At 44.9% G+C, this 20,591-nt stretch overlaps 1 protein-coding gene across 1 annotated transcript in view; it reads right to left on the reverse strand.

The window, feature by feature from the left end:
- Positions 1-16,960, reverse strand: part of LOC126215198 (uncharacterized) — a 76,689-nt gene extending 59,729 nt beyond the window's left edge. Inside the window, exon 1 of the mRNA XM_049941863.1 lies at positions 16,808-16,960. Within this exon, the coding sequence (XP_049797820.1) occupies positions 16,808-16,814 (7 nt within the window). The 5' untranslated portion in view covers positions 16,815-16,960. The remainder of the gene's footprint in view (positions 1-16,807) is intronic.
- Between the last annotated feature and the right edge of the window lie 3,631 nt (positions 16,961-20,591).

A 20,591-nucleotide genomic window follows, 5' to 3' on the forward strand; every position in this document is an offset into this window, starting at 1 on the left:
GTTTATTTCTTCTGAGCAAAACAGGTCACGTTATAAAAATGAACCCTGGTTCTTCGTAGTTTCGACTCCCATCATCTACAAAAAGATCTGACTCCAGCTTTCGATGAACAAATAAAAATGACTATCAAATGATGAAAAAGTATTATATCTGAAACCAACAGCAATATGCTGATTAATATGAATCCCATGGTTCCTGGAGTATATAGCTTACCCAAATTACATTAAGATGGTGTTCCAGCATGACCAATAGTGACGTCCTTTACTGCTCAATGTTACTAATAAACGAAACACGTACACAGAATGCTAGTCTAGTGTTAACCTATCAGACTCAACTTCACTCTTTCCCCCTTGTTAAATTAAGTTTTCGTTAGAAATAACAGATTTCAACTGTAAATGCGTTTAAATTTGTCATGATTTGTTATATTTCCACATAAAGACTTTGTTTACGCCTCTCCTTTTTTTAGTTAGTGTAATTATTGTAAATTTTTCCTATGTAAACACTTTCTAATTTTTGTATCTTCCGTCCAAACAATATCTGTGCAAGTCGCACTTCATGTGGATCCGAGTTTTCGACGGTCGGTTGTCAGCTGAAATAAGATGGAGTGAGAAGCTGAAAGCAGGTTCGTGACCAAATAAATATCATTTAACAGAACATCAGGAAGTGTTTTACTTTTTAACATTATATGTTTATTGTTATTCTTGTGATTAATAAACTTTTAATATGCCATAGGATAAATAAATGTAGCATCACGTCTCAAAGACTTTGATTCTCTTTTTTCACGGTTTTACCACAACTCATGAATGAGTCCCCTCGATTCAGTACTCTGCTCGAAACGTAGATTTCCAGAATCTTCCGCCGTAGATGTGGGACCATGTTTGATACCAGCAGACTTCTCTTGGCCGGGAATACACTCTTTATCTGCGTTAATCTGCTTTTTACGCCCTCCTTACTTCATCTGTGATATGTTATTTTGTAGGAGAATTCTTTCACTTCATTGGCTTTGTGGTCCTCATTTTAGATGTTAAGTTTAATGCTAATATCATTTCTCCTACTCCTCTTTACTTTATCCGATGACATATGCGGTTGGATAGAATGTTTTCTGACAGAGAGCAGTATGTCGTCCTGAATGGCGTGACTCCAACAGAAACAAGCGTAACTTCAGATGTGCCCCAGGGCAGCGTAATAGGTCCACTGCTTTTTACAATTTATATAAACGATCTGGTTGATGGTATTGACAGCGGCATTAGACTGTTTGCCGATGATGCTGTAGTCTACAGGAAACTAGTATCACACGAAAGTTGTGAACAAATCAATGAGGATTTGCTGAAAATAAAAGCGCGGTGTAATGACTAGCAGTTATCTCTCAATATTAGTAAGTGTAACCTACTGCGTATAACAAAGCGAAAACCCCCAATAGTATACGAGTATAAAATAAATGCCCAGTCTTTGGAAGCGATAACATCCTTCAAGTATCTGGGTGTGACTCTTCGAAATGATCTAAAATAGAACGATCAGATTACACAAGTAACGGGTAAGGCGAACTGTAGGTTGCGGTTTATTGGTAGATTCCTAAAGCGATGCAGTCCTTCATCAAAGAAAATTGCTTACGATATTTGAGTTCGTCCAGTCTTGGACTATCGTTCGTCTGTGTGGGAGCCTTACCAGTTGCGTCTGATTCAAGAGGTTGAGAAGGTCCAAAGAAGAGCGGACAGATCGTTACTGGTACATTTAGCCATCGCGAGAGCGTTACAAACCTCATAGAAAGTTTGAAGTGGGACACACTTGCAGATAGACGACGCACTAAACGGAAGGGGCTGCTCACTAATACACTACTGGCCATTAAAATTGCTACACCACGAAGATGACGTGCTACTGACGCGAAATTTAACCGACAGGAAGAAGATGCTGTGATATGCGAAATATTAGCTTTTCAGAGCATTCACACAAGGTTGGCGCCAGTGGCGACACCTACAACGTGCTGACATGAGGAAAGTTTCCATCCGATTTCTCATACACAAACAGCAGTTGATCGGCGTTGCCTGGTGAAACGTTGCTGTGATGCCTCGTGTAAGGAGGAGAAATGCGTACCATCACGTTTCCGACTTCGGTGAAGGTCGGATTGTAGCCTATTGCGATCGCGGTTTATCGTGTCGCGACATTGCTGCTCGCGTTGGTCGAGATCCAATGACTGTTAGCAGAATATGAAATCGGTGGGTTCAGGAGCGTAATACGGAAAGCCGTGCTGGATCCCAACGGCCTCGTATCACAAGCAGTCGAGATGACAGGCATCTTATCCGCATGCCTGTAACGAATTGTGCAGCCACGTCTCGATCCCTGAGTCAACAGATGGGGACGTTTGCAAGACAACAACCACCTGCACAAACAGTTAGACGACGTTTTCAGCAGTATGGACTATCACCTCGCAGACCATTGCTGTGGTTACCCTTGATGCTCCATCAATGGCAGGAGCACCTGCAATGATGTACTCCACGACGAACCTGGGTCCACGAATGGCAAAACGTCATTTTTTGGGATGAATCCAGGTTCTGTTTACAGCATCACGATGGTCGCATCCGTGTTTGGCGACATCGCGGTGAAAGCACGTTGGAAGCGTGTATTCGTCATCGCCGTACTGGCGTATCACCCGGGGTGATGGTATGGGGTGCCATTGGTTACACGTCTCGGTCAGCACTTGGTCGCATTGACGGCACTTTGAACAGTGGACGTTACATTTCAGATGTGTTACGGCCCGTGCTCTACCCTTCATTCAATCCCTGCGAAACCCTACTTTTCAGCAGGATAAGGCACGACCGCATGTTGCACGTCCTGTAAGAGGCCATCTGGTTACAGAAAACTTTCAACTGCTGCCCTGGCCAGCACATTCTCCAGATCTCTCACCAATTGAAAATGTCTGGTCAATGGTGGCCGAGCAATTGGTTCGTCACAATACGCCAGTCACTACTGCTGATCAACTGTTGTATCGTGTTGAAACTGCAGGGGCAGCTGTACCTGTACACGCCATTCAGGCTCTGTTTGACTCAATTCCCAAGCGTAATAAGGCCGTTATTACGGCCAGAGGTGTTGTTCTGGGTACTGATTTCTGAGGATCTATGCACCCAAATTGCGTGAAAATGTAAACACATGTCAGTTCTAGTATAATATATTTGTCTAATGAATACCCGTTTATCATCTGCATTTCTTCTTGGTGTAGCAATTTTAATGGCCAGTAGTGTATAAAGAGCATATATTATTACTAACAAGTTACAAATCGCGCAATGATCACCATTCAAAAATGAGGGAAATCAGAGCTCGTACTGAGGGGTTCAGACAGTCGTTTACCCATCGCGTGATCCGCGAGTGGAACAGGGGGGGGGGGGGGGAGAGAGATTTTGGCGCGAATAGTGCCCTCTGTCACACACCGCTTGGTGGCTAGCGGAGTATGTATGGAGATGTAGATCTTTCTTTGCTTGAATCTCTGTCCATATTCTGTGCTCATTAGACTGTTCATTTCATCTATCACGTTCAGCGATTCTTTTGCTTCTATGCTACATGTACGATGAATACAGCGAGATTATTTATTTTGTAGCATGCGATTCGTATTTTTTGTAAAGCGTGTGGCAGTACGTATTTTTCTTAATTATCGTGGCGGCTGGTGGAACTATCTCTGTGTTTACATGGTACCTTTCACGCAGATAATTCAGGATCAAGCGTCGAGATAAGGATAACGCGCTGGAACCAGATAAAAAAGTTGCTGATATGGAGTACCGGCAGAGCTTAAAGGTCAAAGCACTTCCTGTGGAAAGATACCGTCGAAAATGTGCTCACATGTAGGCAGGACTGATTGTGCTAGGGTAAAGTGATTTATAAGAAACGTAGTCAAAGGTATCCTAAAGTACAGCAGTCCCAAAAACTGGTGACCAAAATCAAAGCAACAAAAGGAAATTTTCCAAGGTTGCGTTTATTTTTCCACGAAAGAATATAAACAGGTTCTAGTGAAGTAGAACCTACAAGGTGTTTCAGAAATGACCGGTATATTTGAAACGGCAATAAAAACTAAACGAGCAGCGATAGAAATACACCGTTTGTTGCAATATGCTTGGGACAACAGTACATTTTCAGGCAGACAAACTTTCGAAATTACAGTAGTTACAATTTTCAACAACAGATGGCGCTGCGGTCTGGGAAACTCTATAGTACGATATTTTCCACATATCCACCATGCGTAGCAATAATATGGCGTAGTCTCTGAATGAAATTACCCGAAACCTTTGACAACGTGTCTGGCGGAATGGCTTCACATGTAGATGAGATGTACTGCTTCAGCTGTTCAATTGTTTCTGGATTCTGGCGGTACACCTGGTCTTTCAAGTGTCCCCACAGAAAGAAGTCACAGGGGTTCATGTCTGGCGAATAGGGAGGCCAATCCACGCCGCCTCCTGTATGTTTCGGATAGCCCAAAGCAATCACACGATCATCGAAATATTCATTCAGGAAATTAAAGACGTCGGCCGTGCGATGTGGCCGGGCACCATCTTGCATAAACCACGAGGTGTTCGCAGTGTCGTCTAAGGCAGTTTGTACCGCCACAAATTCACGAAGAATGTCCAGATGGCGTGATGCAGTAATCGTTTCGGATCTGAAAAATGGGCCAATGATTCCTTTGGAAGAAATGGCGGCCCAGACCAGTACTTTCTGAGGATGCAGGGACGATGGGACTGCAACATGGGGCTTTTCGGTTCCCCATATGCGCCAGTTCTGTTTATTGACGAAGCCGTCCAGGTAAAAATAAGCTTCGTCAGTAAACCAAATGCTGCCCACATGCATATCGCCGTCATCAATCCTGTGCACTATATCGTTAGCGAATGTCTCTCGTGCAGCAATGGTAGCGGCGCTGAGGGGTTGCCGCATTTGAATTTTGTATGGATAGAGGTGTAAACTCTGGCGCATGAGACGATACGTGGACGTTGGCGTCATTTGGACCGCAGCTGCAACACGGCGAACGGAATCCCGAGGCTGCTGTTGGATAACCTGCTGCACTAGCTGCGCGTTGCCCTCTGTGGTTGCCGTACGCGGTCGCCCTACCTTTCCAGCACGTTCATCCGTCACGTTCCCAGTCCGTTGAAATTTTTCAAACAGATCCTTTATTGTATCGCTTTTCGGTCCTTTGGTTACATTAAACTTCCGTTGAAAACTTCGTCTTGTTGCAACAACACTGTGTTCTAGGCGGTGGAATTCCAACACCAGAAAAATCCTCTGTTCTAAGGAATAAACCATGTTGTCTACAGCACACGTGCACGTTGTGAACAGCACACGCTTACAGCAGAAAGACGACGTACAGAATAGCGCAACCACAGACTGCGTTGTCTTCTATATCTTTTCACATCACTTGCAGCGCCATCTGTTGTTGCAAATAGTAACTACTGTAAATTCGAAAGTTTGTCCGCCTGAAAATGTACTCTTGTCCCAAGCATATGGCAACAAACGGTGTATTTCTATCGCTGCTCGTTTAGTTTTTATTGCCGTTTCATATATACCGGTCATTTTTGAAACACCCTGTATGTAATGAATACAGAACGCAAACAACTGCAACATGCATAATGGTGGACAAAAATGTTCCTTGTTTTTTTTTTCAACTTATCGGGTTTGTACACTCATTCTGACAACTGATGATTGTGCTCAGTATGGGTGCGACCAGCTCAGGCAGCAATACAGGCCTGACAACTAAGGGGCATGCTGTGGTTCAAATGGCTCTGAGCACTATGGGACTTAACATCTGTGGTCATCAGTCCCCTAGAACTTAGAACTACTTAAACCTAACTAACCTAAGGACATCACACACATCCATGCCCGAGGCAGGATTCGAACCTGCGACCGTAGTGGTCACGCGGTTCCAGACTGAAGCGCCTAGAACCGCACGGCCACACCGGCCGGCCAAAGGCATGCTGTGAGTGATGTCATCAGCCTCATGTTGAGGTAATAAGGCCCATTCTTCATGCAGAGTTGCTCGCAAGTCTTGGAGAGCGCTTGGTGAATGCTGACGTGATGTAAGCCATCTCCGCGCGGGATTAGCCGAGCGGTCTCAGGCGCTGCATTCATGGACTGTGCGACTAGTCCCGGCGGAGGTTCGAGTCCTCCCTCGGGCATTGGTGTGTGTGTTTGTCCTTAGGATAATTTAGGTTAAGTAGTGTGTAAGGTTAGGCACTGATGACCTTAGCAGTTAAGTCCCATAAGATTTCACACACATTTGAACATTTTAAGCCATCTCTCTAGTGCATCCCAGACATGATCTACGGGATTCAGATCAGGAGAGCGAGCAGGCTACACCTTCCGTGCAATATTTTCAGATTCCAAGAAGACATCAGTATGAAGTCTGGGCTCAAATCATCTGGCAACAATCGCAAATGAGGTCCCAACATCTCGTCACGATACCTGACAGAAGTTCAACCTTGCCATTTCACCCTTCCAATTTCATGAGGGCTGGTTCGTGTGATGAACATAATCCTTGCCCACACCATTAGAACTTTAGAACATGTTTTTTGCTCGCGTATCATGTCGTTTCTGGAAACCCAGAATCTACCCTGTAGGAATCAACATGGATTCCGGAAACAGCGATCGTGTGCGACCCAACTCGCTTTATTTGTTCATGAGACCCAGAAAATATTAGATACAGGCTTCCAGGTAGACGCCATTTTCCTTGACTTCCGGAAGGCGTTCGATACAGTTTCGCACTGTCGCCTGCTAAACAAAGTAAGAGCCTGCGGAATTTCAGACCAGCTGTGTGGCTGGATTGAAGAGTTTTTAGCAAACAGAACACAGCATGTTTTTCTCAATGGCGAGACGTCTACAGACGTTAAAGTAACCTCTGGCGTGCTACAGAGGAGTGTTATGGGACCATTGCTTTTCACAATATATATAAATGACCTAGTAGATAGTGTCGGAAGTTCCATGCGGCTTTTCGCGGATGATGCTGTAGTATACAGAGAAGTTGCAGCATTAGAAAATTGTAGCGAAATGCAGGAAGATCTGATTCGGATAGGCACTTGGTGCTGGGAGTGGCAACTGGCCCTCAACATAGACAAATGTAATGTATTGAAGGAAGGATCCTTTATTGAATGATTATATGATAGCGGAACAAACACTGGTAGCAGTTACTTGTGTAAAAGATCTGGGACTATGCATGCGAAACGATTTGAAGTGGAATGATCACATAAAATTAATTGTTGATAAGGCGGGTTCCAGGTTGAGATTCATTGGGAGAGCCCATAGAAAATGTAGTCCATCAACAAAGGAGGTGGCTCACAAAACACTCGTTCGACCTATACTTGAGTATTGCTCATCAGTGTGGGAGCCGTACCAGGTTGGGTTGACAGAGAAGATCCAAAGAAGAGCGGCGTGTTTCGTCACAGGGTTATTGTTAAGCGTGATAGCGTTATGGAGATGTTTAGCAAACTCAAGTGGCAGACTCTGCAAGAGAGGCGCTCTGCATCGCGGTGTAGCTTGCTCGCCATGTTTCGAGAGGGTGCGTTTCTGGATGAGGTATCGAATATATTGCTTCCCCCGACTTATACCTCCCGAGGAGATCACGAATGTAAATTAGAGAGATTCGAGCGCGCTCGGAGGCTTTCTGGCAGTCGTTCTTCCCGCGAACCATACGCGACTGTAACAGGAAAGGGAGGTAATGACAGTGGCACGTAAAGTGCCCTCCGCCACATACCGTTGGGAGGCTTTCGGAGAATAAATGTAGATGTAGATGTAGATCTTCCTCGATATCGGTCTCTTTCCACAGTGTTTGGATCCCGAAATCGTGTTCCACGTCCCCTCCAGATGCGAATCCGTCGAGAATCACTCTCCAGACCAAATCGGGACGCATCTGTAAAAAGTACATTGACCCACTGTTCGACCGTCCAGGTGACATGTTGATGAATCCACCGTACACGTTCCCTTCTGAGTAGATGCGTCAGAGGTGCACATACATCATGTCTGCGGCAGTAAAGGTCACTCTGCCGAAGCCTTCTGTACACCGTTTGCCTCGATGCAGCACGTCCAGTGGATGCTGCGAGCTCACATACCAGTTGCCGTGCAGCGCTAAGGGGGTACCATCATGCCCTTACAGTCAAATAACTCTCCTCTGTCTCTGATGTCACACGTGGTCGGCCTGCCCTGGTCTTCGGGATACAGTTTCGGTCCCTATAAGCTATCCCCACATCTGAAGAACTATTCACATTAAACAATCGGACCAAATCAGTTGCCGGCCGGGGGTGGCCGAGCGGTTCTAGGCGCTACAGTCTGGAACCGCGCTACCGCTACGGTCGCAGGTTCGAATCCTGCCTCAGGCAGGTTAGTTAGATTTAAGTAGTAGGGGACTGATCGCCTCAGAAGCTAAGTCCCATAGTGTTCAGAGCCATTTGAACCATTTGAACCAACTCAGTTCGCTACTGTCCTGCTTCCATTCTTCCTATAGCCCTCCACTGCATAGAGTCTGGTACGCGTCTTGTCTGTGCCATACTGCACCGTCTGTTCCCGTGTACACAGCGATTGTGGATGTGGGGCTACCTGGCCAACACTAGCTTGTTTCATAGGTGCCCTGGTGTCATTGTTGACATGGTTATCCGTTGACCGGAACGTCGTATTTCGTGCTGAACACTACCGTACGGGCAACTGGTTGACAGTTAGTATGATTATATCGTGGATTAGACACATGACAGGGAAATAGCGGTTTGTTGTTTTAATTTTGGACACCAGCATATTTAGGTTCGTATACAATACTCGTTGTGATCAGGCAGTGGAGAGCAATAAACGAGGAAATGGGAATACCAAGGACCCATGTGGGAGACAAAAAGGACAACAGGGCTCACGTGGACTGCCTAGCCTTTGCAGATGACATTGCAATAGTAAGTGCGACGGAAGAAGACGCAAAGACACAACTCGACAACTTAAGTAAGGTAGCCAGAAAGGTGAGACTGAGGATCGCCTACAACAAGACAAAGACATTAAATATCGCTGCAGACTGGGAAACACCGGAAGGCACTGTGCAAATGGTGGACAAATTTAAATACCTGGGAGAATTTATAACAGGAAGGAACAGGAGCAAGAAGGGAATAACAGAGAGGATAGTCAACCTTCTGCATGATAGGTATACAATACAGAGAATATATCCACAGAGGCAAAGATAAGCCAATAGAAGTCAACGGTGAGGAATGCTGTATTATATGCTACTGAGAGGATGACAGTAGGAAGGAATGGGGCAGAACAACTAGAGAAAGAAGAGAGAGGAATACTGAGAAAAATAATAGGTCCCAAAAGAGGTGGAGAGAGGTGGATGCGAAGACGTAGGGAAGAATTGTACCGGAACATGAGAAAAATATCCAAGGAAATCAGACTTAAAAGGGCAAGGTTTGTTGGACATGTAGTTAGGATGAATATGGACAGAATGACGAAGAGAGTGTGGGAAACGACAGGGAGGACAAGGGGAAAGACAGGAACCAAGTGGGTTGTTGAACTTCGGAAGGACTGGTTGGAATTGTGGATCAAGGTCGAAGGAAAGGAAAATTGGAGCAACAAATATACACCGACCAATATGCCGGAGATCAGTGATAGAGAAGAATACAGGAAAAGATTAGTTACCAGTGGAGCCGACAGGAGAAACGGAAACTGAAGATCTCGGAAGAAGAGCGGGAGAGAAGAAGAGAAAGAAGGAAGAGGTTGTGGGAGAAGAAGAGGAAAATGCAGTCCAAAAAGGGCCTACGCGTGTTCCTACAGAGGCTGTAACGCAAGAAGAACAAGAAGAAGAAGAATAGTCGTTGTCATGTAGGTGAAGTGTGACGAAGCATCATTAACATGTTTTTTTACCTTTCTATGTTACATGGAATTGTATCTTCTTCTTCCAGGGTATCAATTCGCCGAATGAAAAATCCACAGGTTTATCTATTCTGGCGTACACATTCTTGGAAGTGGGTTGGGCTTAGAGTTGTTGCTTTTGCAGTAGGCTGAATAACTCGTTATACAGGGCAGGGCAAATAAAAGTGGCACGGAGAAGAGAGTTCCAGGCTCCAGCGAAGGTACAGCAGTGGAAAGGAAACGCAGTAATAATCTGACCGCCATTGTTCTCTTGCCCCGATCAGCAAGTTGCTGATGGGGGATCGAAGCTTGACAGCTGGAATTGCTGCAGTCTCATCGGAAATACTGTGCTGCAGTTCTTGGAGACTATAAGGGTTGTTGCGATACACCTTAGACTTGATGGATCCGCGCACGAAGTAACCGCACATTGACAGGTCACGTGACTTTGGTCGCCAGGTAGAGCCGCGACCAGACTGACCGCTGCTGTCAGGCGTGAAGAGTATGTAAATGTGCTCCACAAAACCGGTGGACATCACGTGGCCAGCCTACACGCGGTGTGCACGTTATAGGGTATGGTTACATGCATACATTCATGTCAAATCGTGACCTCTCGTCTGCGTCACTTTTATTTTCCCCACTATGTAAAACGTTTATGCGGTCCTCTAAGGCAATTTGCATCACTTGTGTAAGAGATACCTCGCGAAAGGAAGTATGCCCTTATTTTCATCACTATTTTTCTCTTCTGTCGCAGTAATTTTTCCACACAGCGAGACACGTTGCATGGGGGCAAAAATTAAGTAAAATGAAAATAACTTTTTAGTAGCTGTATGTCCGGTTACAAAGTCTCGTAACCGGTTGGCCCTAAGTAGTATTAGTATGCAATCTGACTGCATAAAATAAAAATAAAGAATGAAAGGAAATTTCCGTTAACACAGTTGATTAATTAAGTCCCCAGCAACTACACTCCTGGAAATGGAAAAAAGAACACATTGACACCGGTGTGTCAGACCCACCATACTTGCTCCGGACACTGCGAGAGGGCTGTACAAGCAATGATCACACGCACGGCACAGCGGACACACCAGGAACCGCGGTGTTGGTCGTCGAATGGCGCTAGCTGCGCAGCATTTGTGCACCGCCGCCGTCAGTGTCAGCCAGTTTGCCATGGCATACGGAGCTCCATCGCAGTCTTCAACACTGGTAGCATGCCGCGACAGCGTGGACGTGAACCGTATGTGTAGTTGATGGACTTTGAGCAAGGGCGTATAGTGGGCATGCGGGAGGCCGGGTGGACGTACCGCCGAATTGCTCAACACGTGGGGCGTGAGGTCTCCACAGTACATCGATGTTGTCGCCAGAGGTCGGCGGAAGGTGCACGTGCCCGTCGACCTGGGACCGGACCGCAGCGACGCACGGATGCACGCCAAGACCGTAGGATCCTACGCAGTGCCGTAGGGGACCACACCGCCACTTCCCAGCAAATTAGGGACACTGTTGCTCCTGGGGTATCGGCGAGGACCATTCGCAACCGTCTCCATGAAGCTGGGCTACGGTCCCGCACACCGTTAGGCCGTCTTCCGCTCACGCCCCAACTTCGTGCAGCCCGCCTCCAGTGGTGTCGCGACAGGCGTGAATGGAGGGACGAATGGAGACGTGTCGTCTTCAGCGATGACAGTCGCTTCTGCCTTGGTGCCAATGATGGTCGTATGGGTGTTTGGCGCCGTGCAGGTGAGCGCCACAATCAGGACTGCATACGACCGAGGCACACAGGGCCAACACCCGGCATCACGGTGTGGGGAGCGATCTCCTACACTGGCCGTACACCACTGGTCATCGTCGAGGGGACACTGAATAGTGCACGGTACATCCAAACCGTCATTGAACCCATCGTTCTACCATTCCTAGACCGGCAAGGGAACTTGCTGTTCCAACAGGACAATGCCTCCCAACGTGCTCTAGAAGGTGTAAGTCAACTACCCTGGCCAGAAAGATCTCCGGATCTGTCCCCCATTGAGCATGTTTGGGACTGGATGAAGCGTCGTCTCACGCGGTCTGCACGTCCAGCACGAACGCTGGTCCAACTGAGGCGCCAGGTGGAAATGGCATGGCAAGCCGTTCCACAGGACTACATCCAGCATCTCTACGATCGTCTCCATGGGAGAATAGCAGCCTGCATTGCTGCGAAAGGTGGATATACACTGTACTAGTGGCGACATTGTGCATGCTCTGTTGCCTGTGTCTATGTGCCTGTGGTTCTGTCAGTGTGATCATGTGATGTATCTAACCCCAGGAATGTGTCAATTAAGTTTCCCCTTCCTGGGACAATGAATTCACGGTGTTCTTATTTCAATTTCCAGGAGTGTATAAAAGCTACAAAACAACAAAGCACAAGTGTAACTATTCTGTGTGTGGAAGTGTGAATCAACGTATGCATCTGGCACAGTTGTTCCTCAATACAACAAGATATTTTAAACACCATTTACAATGAAGTAATTAAAAAACCAGAAATACTATAATTGCACACAGAAACCAGAATTACAGTCTAATACATGAGCACAAGCCAGATGCTTTGTTGACTGAACCTGTGACCAAGAGGCATTGTTATTTAGGAAATTTGAAATAAAAAATTTTTTTTGTTACCTTCATATATATTGACGAAAAATACACTGTGATCATTGCAACATCCCCAATCAAACAGCATCTGCTGTCTCGTCCAACAGAACAACTGCACACGACATGCCCTCAACTAATACTGCTATCGACATCCTCTCAACAAGCACTGCCCACGGCAACCTCTGAACTACTACTGCCCCAGTGGAGGCGGCTGAATAATACTCTTTGGCGCAATCTCTGGCGCTGTGACTCAGTGTAGCCACCTTTCAACGTATGGTAGAGACAATTCTGGTCGTTTTCTTCGGATATCTTCTCGCAAACAGCGCGCAACTTCCGGATAGTATTCCTTATTGACCGTACGACCTCTTTCATATTGTAGTGGTAACCGATGTGCTGCGGCGCCCAGGGAGGTCGTCATCTTCAACGTCTTCTCGATCCTCTTTTGAAACGTTTATACCACTCATAAACACTTGTCTTGCTCACAGCATATTCGCCAAAAGCCACTGTCGACATTCCGAATGGGGTGCTGCACTTTATTCCATTTTTCAAGCAAAATATAATGCAAATTCAGCTGCCGAGAATTCTTCCAGGTTGTATGGCCGTGGTCCATGGAACTCTTCTATCCCTGACGTTTCGTCCAAAGCTATGCTGGACATCTTCGGAGGTGCTCCTGATTGTGTCGAATCTTGCCGAATCGAGCACAGCCAGGAGCACCTCCGAAGATGTCCAACGTAGCTTTGGAAGAAACGTCAGGAATAAAAGAAGTCCATAGACCACGGCCATACAACCGCGAATAATTTTCGGCAGCTGAAACATCCGGTCGTGAAACCCGTCATTGTATGATAACGCGAATTCCTTGATCCATTTTCCTCGAAACTAAAACTTCGCCGAACACTCGAAAACACGTGTAACCTTTCCGACCGTCAACAACAAACAAAGTATTCAAAACAGCTGTTAATGCAGATATACATCAGGTACATGTGTTTTCTAAAATCGGATGTATAAACCCCGCAAAATTAAAGAAATTCCCGTTACGTTTTGATCTCTCTGTCCCAACAGGCCTTGGAAGGTCCAACGGCGCCGACCGGCCGCCGTGTCATCCTCAGCCCACTGCTCTCCCGGCCGTATGTCAGTTTACGAGACCAGAGCCGTTACTTCTCAATCAAGAAGATCCACAATTTGCCTCACAAGGGCTCAGTGCACCCCGCTAGCCAACAGCGCTCGGCAGACCGGATGGTCACCCATCCAAGCGCTAGCCCAGCCCGACAGAGCTTAACTTCGGTGATCTGACGGTAACTGGTGTTACCACTGCAGCAAGTCCGTTGGCGTTACGTTTTGATCACACCTCGTATATTACTGTAAGTCACAAAGTTACCGACAGATGATGTCATGAAGATTGAGACCCGATGAAAACTAACTTGTCATAAAGTGAAGTGCCTAATGTTCGATTCTTTGAAATTATTGGGAGAGGGGTTAGTGACAGGAAAAGAAATCGTTGACAGTACTACTTCAGAAATTATAAATCATAAATTGTGAAATCCTAACACGGTCTTCCCTATTTACAGATCATGCTCTGGGGCTCATCTGCACCAATAAGTTCACAGTCCGATACCGCTCTGGAGCGTATTTTCTTTCATTGCACATCGATGAGATTCGGAATCAGAATCACAGTAAATACGGGTGATTCATGAAGACGTGCAAATATTTTAAACTCTATAAGTAAACTCTATAAGTAAAACTAAAGAAAAATGTTCATATAAAAATAGGTCCGCAAATGTTTAGTTACGGAGCTATGGCTAATAAAAGATTTTGCCTGATATTTAGCAACTTCGCTGAGATGAAGCCATTGCAAAACTGTACGAGGTTAAAGTAAAGCACGAGTTCCATTTATTTTGTTGTTATTGGTCTGGTGAGTCTAATAAAACATGTCCCAGACGTGTATCTGCAGTAGTTTTCCAGAAAATCCAGCGGAGCACAGAAGTAGTTAAGTAAAATTTTTATTTTCTTAACTACTTGGCCCAATTTGTTTTTTTTTAATTCCAGACAATTTTCAACAGAAGTCGTAGAGAATTTAATTTTTGAAAACTAATTGTAATAACGTTACCTGAAACTGTATGAATGTCTCAGGTAATCTGCTTTTATTAATACTATGTGGTTTCACTTAAATACACGGTTTTTATTATGTTCTTTCACTGAAAAATACAGAAAACTAACTCGTTTCAAGGTTACAAAGCGACTGAAACAACTCACTAACGGTTGCCAACAATGACATAACCCTTTCTACATTATTAATGGAAAGTAAACAAATTTACTTGTATAATAATCTCTGCTTCTCTATTAGATTCACCAGACCAGTAACAAGAAAGCAAATGGAAATCATGCTTTGCTTTAAAATCGTACAGTTTTGCGATGGCTTCATACTAGCGAAGCTGCTACATTTCAGGCAAAATCTTTTATTAGCCGTAACTCCGTAACTAAACGTTTGCAGGCCTATGTTTATGTGAACTTTTTTCTTTAGTTTTACTAGTAGAATAACATATTAAAATATTGGCATATCCTCGTGGATCACTCTGCACAAGCGTAGGCCTCTCCAGCTATTGTGACATTCAAAAGAATTTTTCTCGGTTTGTGATCGCATTGTCCATATGTAAAATTACCGAACACAAGAGCACCATCAAAAGGTCACTTCTAACAGGGACCGAAACATCGGTAATTTTACATACTGACAATGTTGTCCCTGTTGCGAGTGACCTTCTTCAGGGTGTTTTTGTTTACTGAAAGCAAAAACACCCTGAAGAAGGACATTTACAACAGGGACCGAAACGTCGTTAGTTTTATGTATTGACAATGCGGAAACAAACCCAGAAAAAATTTATTGAATAAGAATCGAAATACGAGGGCTATCCACAAAGTACATTACGTTTTGGAATTAAAAATAAATAAAGTATTGGAAATTTTTTTTATTATATACAGATGAAAGCCACACTTATATATTACTTTTCTACATAGTTGCCATTTAAATGAAGGCACTTATCGTAGCGATGGACGAGCTTTGAAATTCCTTCGTCGTAAAATTCGGCCGCCTGCACCTTCAACGACGTGGTTACCTCTTCTTGAAGCTGTGCGTCGTCATCAAAACGCTGCATAGCCAACCACTTCTTCATTGCTGGGAATAAGTGGAAGTCGCTCGGTGCCAGGTAGGGACTGTACGGCGGATGAGGAAACTTAACTCCCACTTAAAAGATTCGAGAACTTCACAAGTGGCATTTGCCGTGTGGGCCCGGGCGTTGTCGTGAATCGGCAAGATTTTTGAGCGCAACTTTCCCCTGCGCTTGTTTCGTATTGCTCTTCTGAGGTTGTGCAGAGTTTGGCAAGACCTTTGAGAGTTTATTGTAGTGCCTCGTTCGAGGAAATCCACAAAAATCACACCTTTTCTGTCCCAAAAGACAGTCGCCATCACCTTCCTTGCCGACATTGTCTGCATGCATTTCTTGGTTTTTTTTGGGGGGGGGGGATTTTGTGCGCCCCCACTGCATTGACTGCAATTTTGTCTCGCAGTTCACATGCTTAACCCATGTTTCGTCACCAGTAACGATGCGATCGAGTAATGAGTCGCTATCTTTCTCGTAAGAGTGCAAAAACGTTAACGCTGCAGCCATTCGCTGATTTTTGTGAATCTCTGTCAAAATTTTTGGTATCCATCTTGCACAAAACTTGTGATAACCGAGCTTTTCGGTAATGATTTCGAGCAACAAACTTCGTGAAATTTGTGGAAAACTCATAGAGAGCTCCGTTATTGTGAAATTACGGTTTTCACGGACCGCGGCATCGACTTTTTCGACAAGTTCGGCAGTCACTATGCTTGGTCTTCCACTTTGCTCTTCCTCGTGAGCGTTAGTTCGGCCATTTTTAAATTTTATGACCCATTGACGCACTCCACCTTCAGTGATTATGTTGTCCCCATACACTTCACAAAGCTGCCGATAGATTTCTATCGGTGTACAGTTTTTGGCAGTCAGATACCTTATTACAGCACGCACTTCACACTTCGCGGCATTTTCAATTAACGCTGACTTTTCAAACTGTCACAGTAACTCGACGGAGTACAGCACGAACCTCTCAATAGCACGGCAGGATGCCGACTGAGCGGCGGAATGCCATGACACCAAGATGGCCGCGCTAGACCCGCCCCTAACGGACACAAACGAAAACGTAATGTACTTTGTGGATAGCCCTTGTAGTTCGAGAATGACGAACATGTCGACATGAAATGCCGTGTGTGTGTACCAGAAAAAGATGCAGTGCAGTTTGAGGTTACAGAAAACATGAAGCGCATTTCGTGTGGGCGGTACTTACGCGGCATTCTGTAGTGCTGCGATACGGAACAGATCTGGTCGAACGCCGGCTGTCGTATGTGCCGGGTTTGCCCGTGTGTGGCGGAGAGGGGCGTGAGGCAGAGATTAGAGTTGAGCTATCAGCAGCTGTTACTGTTTGCGCACAGTCACCGCAGGCCGAACAACTGCCTCCGTCGGAGATAGACACGCGCATCTGTGACGTCACGTTCCCAGAAATACGGGGACGCTTAATGCGTTTTCTTGAGCAACTGCTTATGGAATCTCTTTGGAAAAGGGAGTGGGGCGAAGGGGGGGGGAAGGGAGGGGAGGTGGAGTGATAGCCGCTCTTACACATCAGGGAGCGAACAGCGGAGCAGTTTCGTCATTTCCGCCGCCTTCGTTCCCAGTCGATGCGCCATAGCAGTCATTGTCAAAGTTCCCTACGTGTTTCCGCTTTAGCGGCGCTTAAGTACGCAAGAACGATTCACGTTCGTCTATGATCCACTTCAAAATTCGCACCGGTTTCGACAAATCAAATGACGAACTTTTATTCGCTCGAAAGGCTTTGTCACTTTCGGTACTGTTTGTGATCCGAGGCTAGTTTTATTATTGGAAGCAAGCGACTTTAGCCACTGCTGGCCCGCTAGTCCTACCGTATCTTCACCAGAGCCCGATTGCTGGCGGTCACTTTTCGCGGTTCCTGCAAGGCCTTCAGAATGGTTCAAATGGCTCTGAGCACTATGGGACTTAACAACGGAGGTCATCAGTCCCCTACAACTTAGAAAAACCTAACTAACCTAAGGACATCACACACATCCATGCCCGAGGCAGGATTCGAACCTGCGACCGTAGCAGTAGCGCGGTTCCGAACTGAAGCGGCTAGAACCGCTCGGCCACCGCGGCCGGCGCAAGGCCTTCAGAGTTACCATAGCTAGGGATCGGTAAATTTTTAGAAATCGATATTTGTAGAAGACGTGGATATTATCGAGACAGGAACGCCGACAATTCGATGTATCAGTCGATATTTTCGGTATTTACCATAATGAAAAAGAAAAAAGAACTGATCAGAGCTAGAGAAGTAGTCATGAATAATTTTAAAACTGACAGATACTTTATTATACTCAACAGTAATCAACAGCAGACGCATTATAAAATCCTAACACCTATTGTAAGATCACTTATTTACAAAAAACTGATAAAAGGTACCATTAAACCCATAGAAAGCCCCTCTACTGGCCGTCACTTTTTGGCTGTTCCTGTAGGGTCTTCACAGTTACCATAGGTACTGATTGGCAATATTTTTAAAATTTTGATAATTATAAAACTCGTCGACAGAAGCACAGATATTTCGATATATCATTCGATATTTACAGGAACCTTTTTGAAAAATGATCTAAGTAACAGAAGCGGTTATCAAACATTTAAAAATAGACAGATAGTTTTTTATACCCAACATTAACCAATAAAAGACGCACAATGTACTATAAAATCACCTATTTACAAAAAAATTACAGATACTTTATTATCCCCACAATTAATCAATAGAGCCGGCCGCTGTGGACGAGCGGTTCTAGGCGCTTCAGTCCGGAACCGCACTGCTGCTACTGTCGCAGGTTCGAATCCTGCCTCGGGCATGGATGTGTGTGATGTCCTTAGGTTAGTTAGGTTTAAGTAGTTCTACATCTAGAGGACTGATGTCCTCAGATGTTGAGTCCCATAGTGCTTAGAGTCATTTTCTAATCAATAGAAGACGCACTGTCAAATCGTAATACGTACTGCAAAATCACTTACATACAAAAAAACTGATAAATGAAAACATCAATCATCACCGATAGACATTAACAGAAATTTTTACTTATTTATTTATTTACATGTCTAGTTCTGTAGGAGCAAATTGTGGAGCAAATCTACAAGGTCATGGAACGTGTCAGCAAATGAAATTGCAACATAAAAGTGATAGCTGATATAAATAAAATGTTTACGAACTAAAAAAAGAGTCAAGTCATAAGTTTAAGTAAACGATATCAACAATATATCATAGGAATCGGCTTAATTTTTCAAGAAACTCCTCAACAGAATGGAAGGAGTGACCCATGAGGAATCTCTTCAGTTTCCATTTGAAAGCGCGTGGACTACTGCTACGATTTTAGAATTCTTGTGGTAACTTATTGAATATGGATGCAGCAGTATACCGCACACCTTCCTGCGCAAGAATTAAGGAAGTCCCAGTATTAACTGTGTGAAAGCTGTTAATTCTTGCAAATAAACTGATACTTTTAACAAGGAACGACAGTAAAGAATATATATGTTGTGTTGGCAGAAGAGCCAACACCGTGTTACGTGAGGTCTGGAACATGAGAAGGAATTAGAATTCAGAAAGCGGACGTAATTAGTTTGATACTTAACTTTAATCCATTAATGAGGTACGTCGCTCTTGACGGTACATGAGTCACAATATTATCTGTCCGGAAGACATAGTAACTGAATATGGCGCCTTGCTAGGTCGTAGCAAATGACGTAGCTGAAGGCTGTTGTCCCTGCAAATGAGAGCGTATGTAGTCAGTGAAGCATCGCTAGCAAAATCGGCTGTACAACCGGGGCGAGTGCTAGGGAGTCTCTCTAGACTAGACTTGGCGTGTGGCGGCGCTCGGTCTGCAATCACTGATAGTGGCGACACGCGGGTCCGACGTATACTAACGGACCGCGGCCGATTTAAAGGCTACCACCTAGCAAGTGTGGTGTCTGGAGGTGACACCACAATATATATATATATATATATATATATATATATATATATATATATATATATATATATATATATATATATAAGTCACCTAACGTTACCGCTGGATATATTTCGTAAACCACATCAAATACTGACGAACCGATTCCACAGACCGAACGTGAGGAGAGGGGCTAGTGTAATTGTTTAATACAAACCATACAAAAATGCACGGAAGTATGTTTTTTAACACAAACCTACGTCTTTTTAACGGAACCACGTTAGTTTTGTTAGCACATCTGAACATATAAACAAATACGTAATCAGTGCCGTTTGTTGCATTGTAAAATGTTAATTACATCCGGAGATATTGTAACCTAAAGTTGACGCTTGAAACCTCTGACGTTCAGTTGCGTGTTGTAACAAACACGGGCCACGGTCGGCGAGCAGTATCTGCAGGGACATGTCCCACTGGAAACGCGTCGACGTATGTGGTATCAGCATGATGGTGCACCTGCACATTCCGCAATTAACACTAGGCTGACCCTTGACAGGATGTTCGACGGGTGTTTCATAGGACGTGGAGGACGCATAAATTGGCCAGCCAAAGGAGAATGTGTACCGTGATGTGCCTACAACTGCAGAGGATATGAAACAACGTACTGTGGCAGCCTGCGGCGACATTACACCAGATGTACTGCGGCGTGCACGACATTCATTACGCCAGAGATTGCAATTGTGTGCAGCAAATGATGGCCACCACATTGAACATCTATTGGCCTGACATGTCGGGACACACTCTATTCCACTCTGTAATTGAAAACGGAAACCACGTGTGTACGTGTACCTCACCCCTCATGGTAATGTACATGCGCGTCAGTGAAAAAGACCAATAAAAAGGTGTTAGCATGTGGACGTAATGTGCTGTTCCAGCCTCTTCTGTACCTAAGGTCCATCATCGTTCCCTTTGGATCCCTACGTAATTCGGTGCTCTCCGATAGACACGATCGAACAGCAGAGGAGTGGTGCTCAAGCGTCAACTTTAGGTTACAATATCTCCGGATATAATTAACATTTTACAATG

The sequence above is a fragment of the Schistocerca nitens genome, chromosome 12, assembly GCF_023898315.1.
Source record: "Schistocerca nitens isolate TAMUIC-IGC-003100 chromosome 12, iqSchNite1.1, whole genome shotgun sequence".
Classification (NCBI taxonomy): Eukaryota; Metazoa; Arthropoda; class Insecta; order Orthoptera; family Acrididae; genus Schistocerca; species Schistocerca nitens.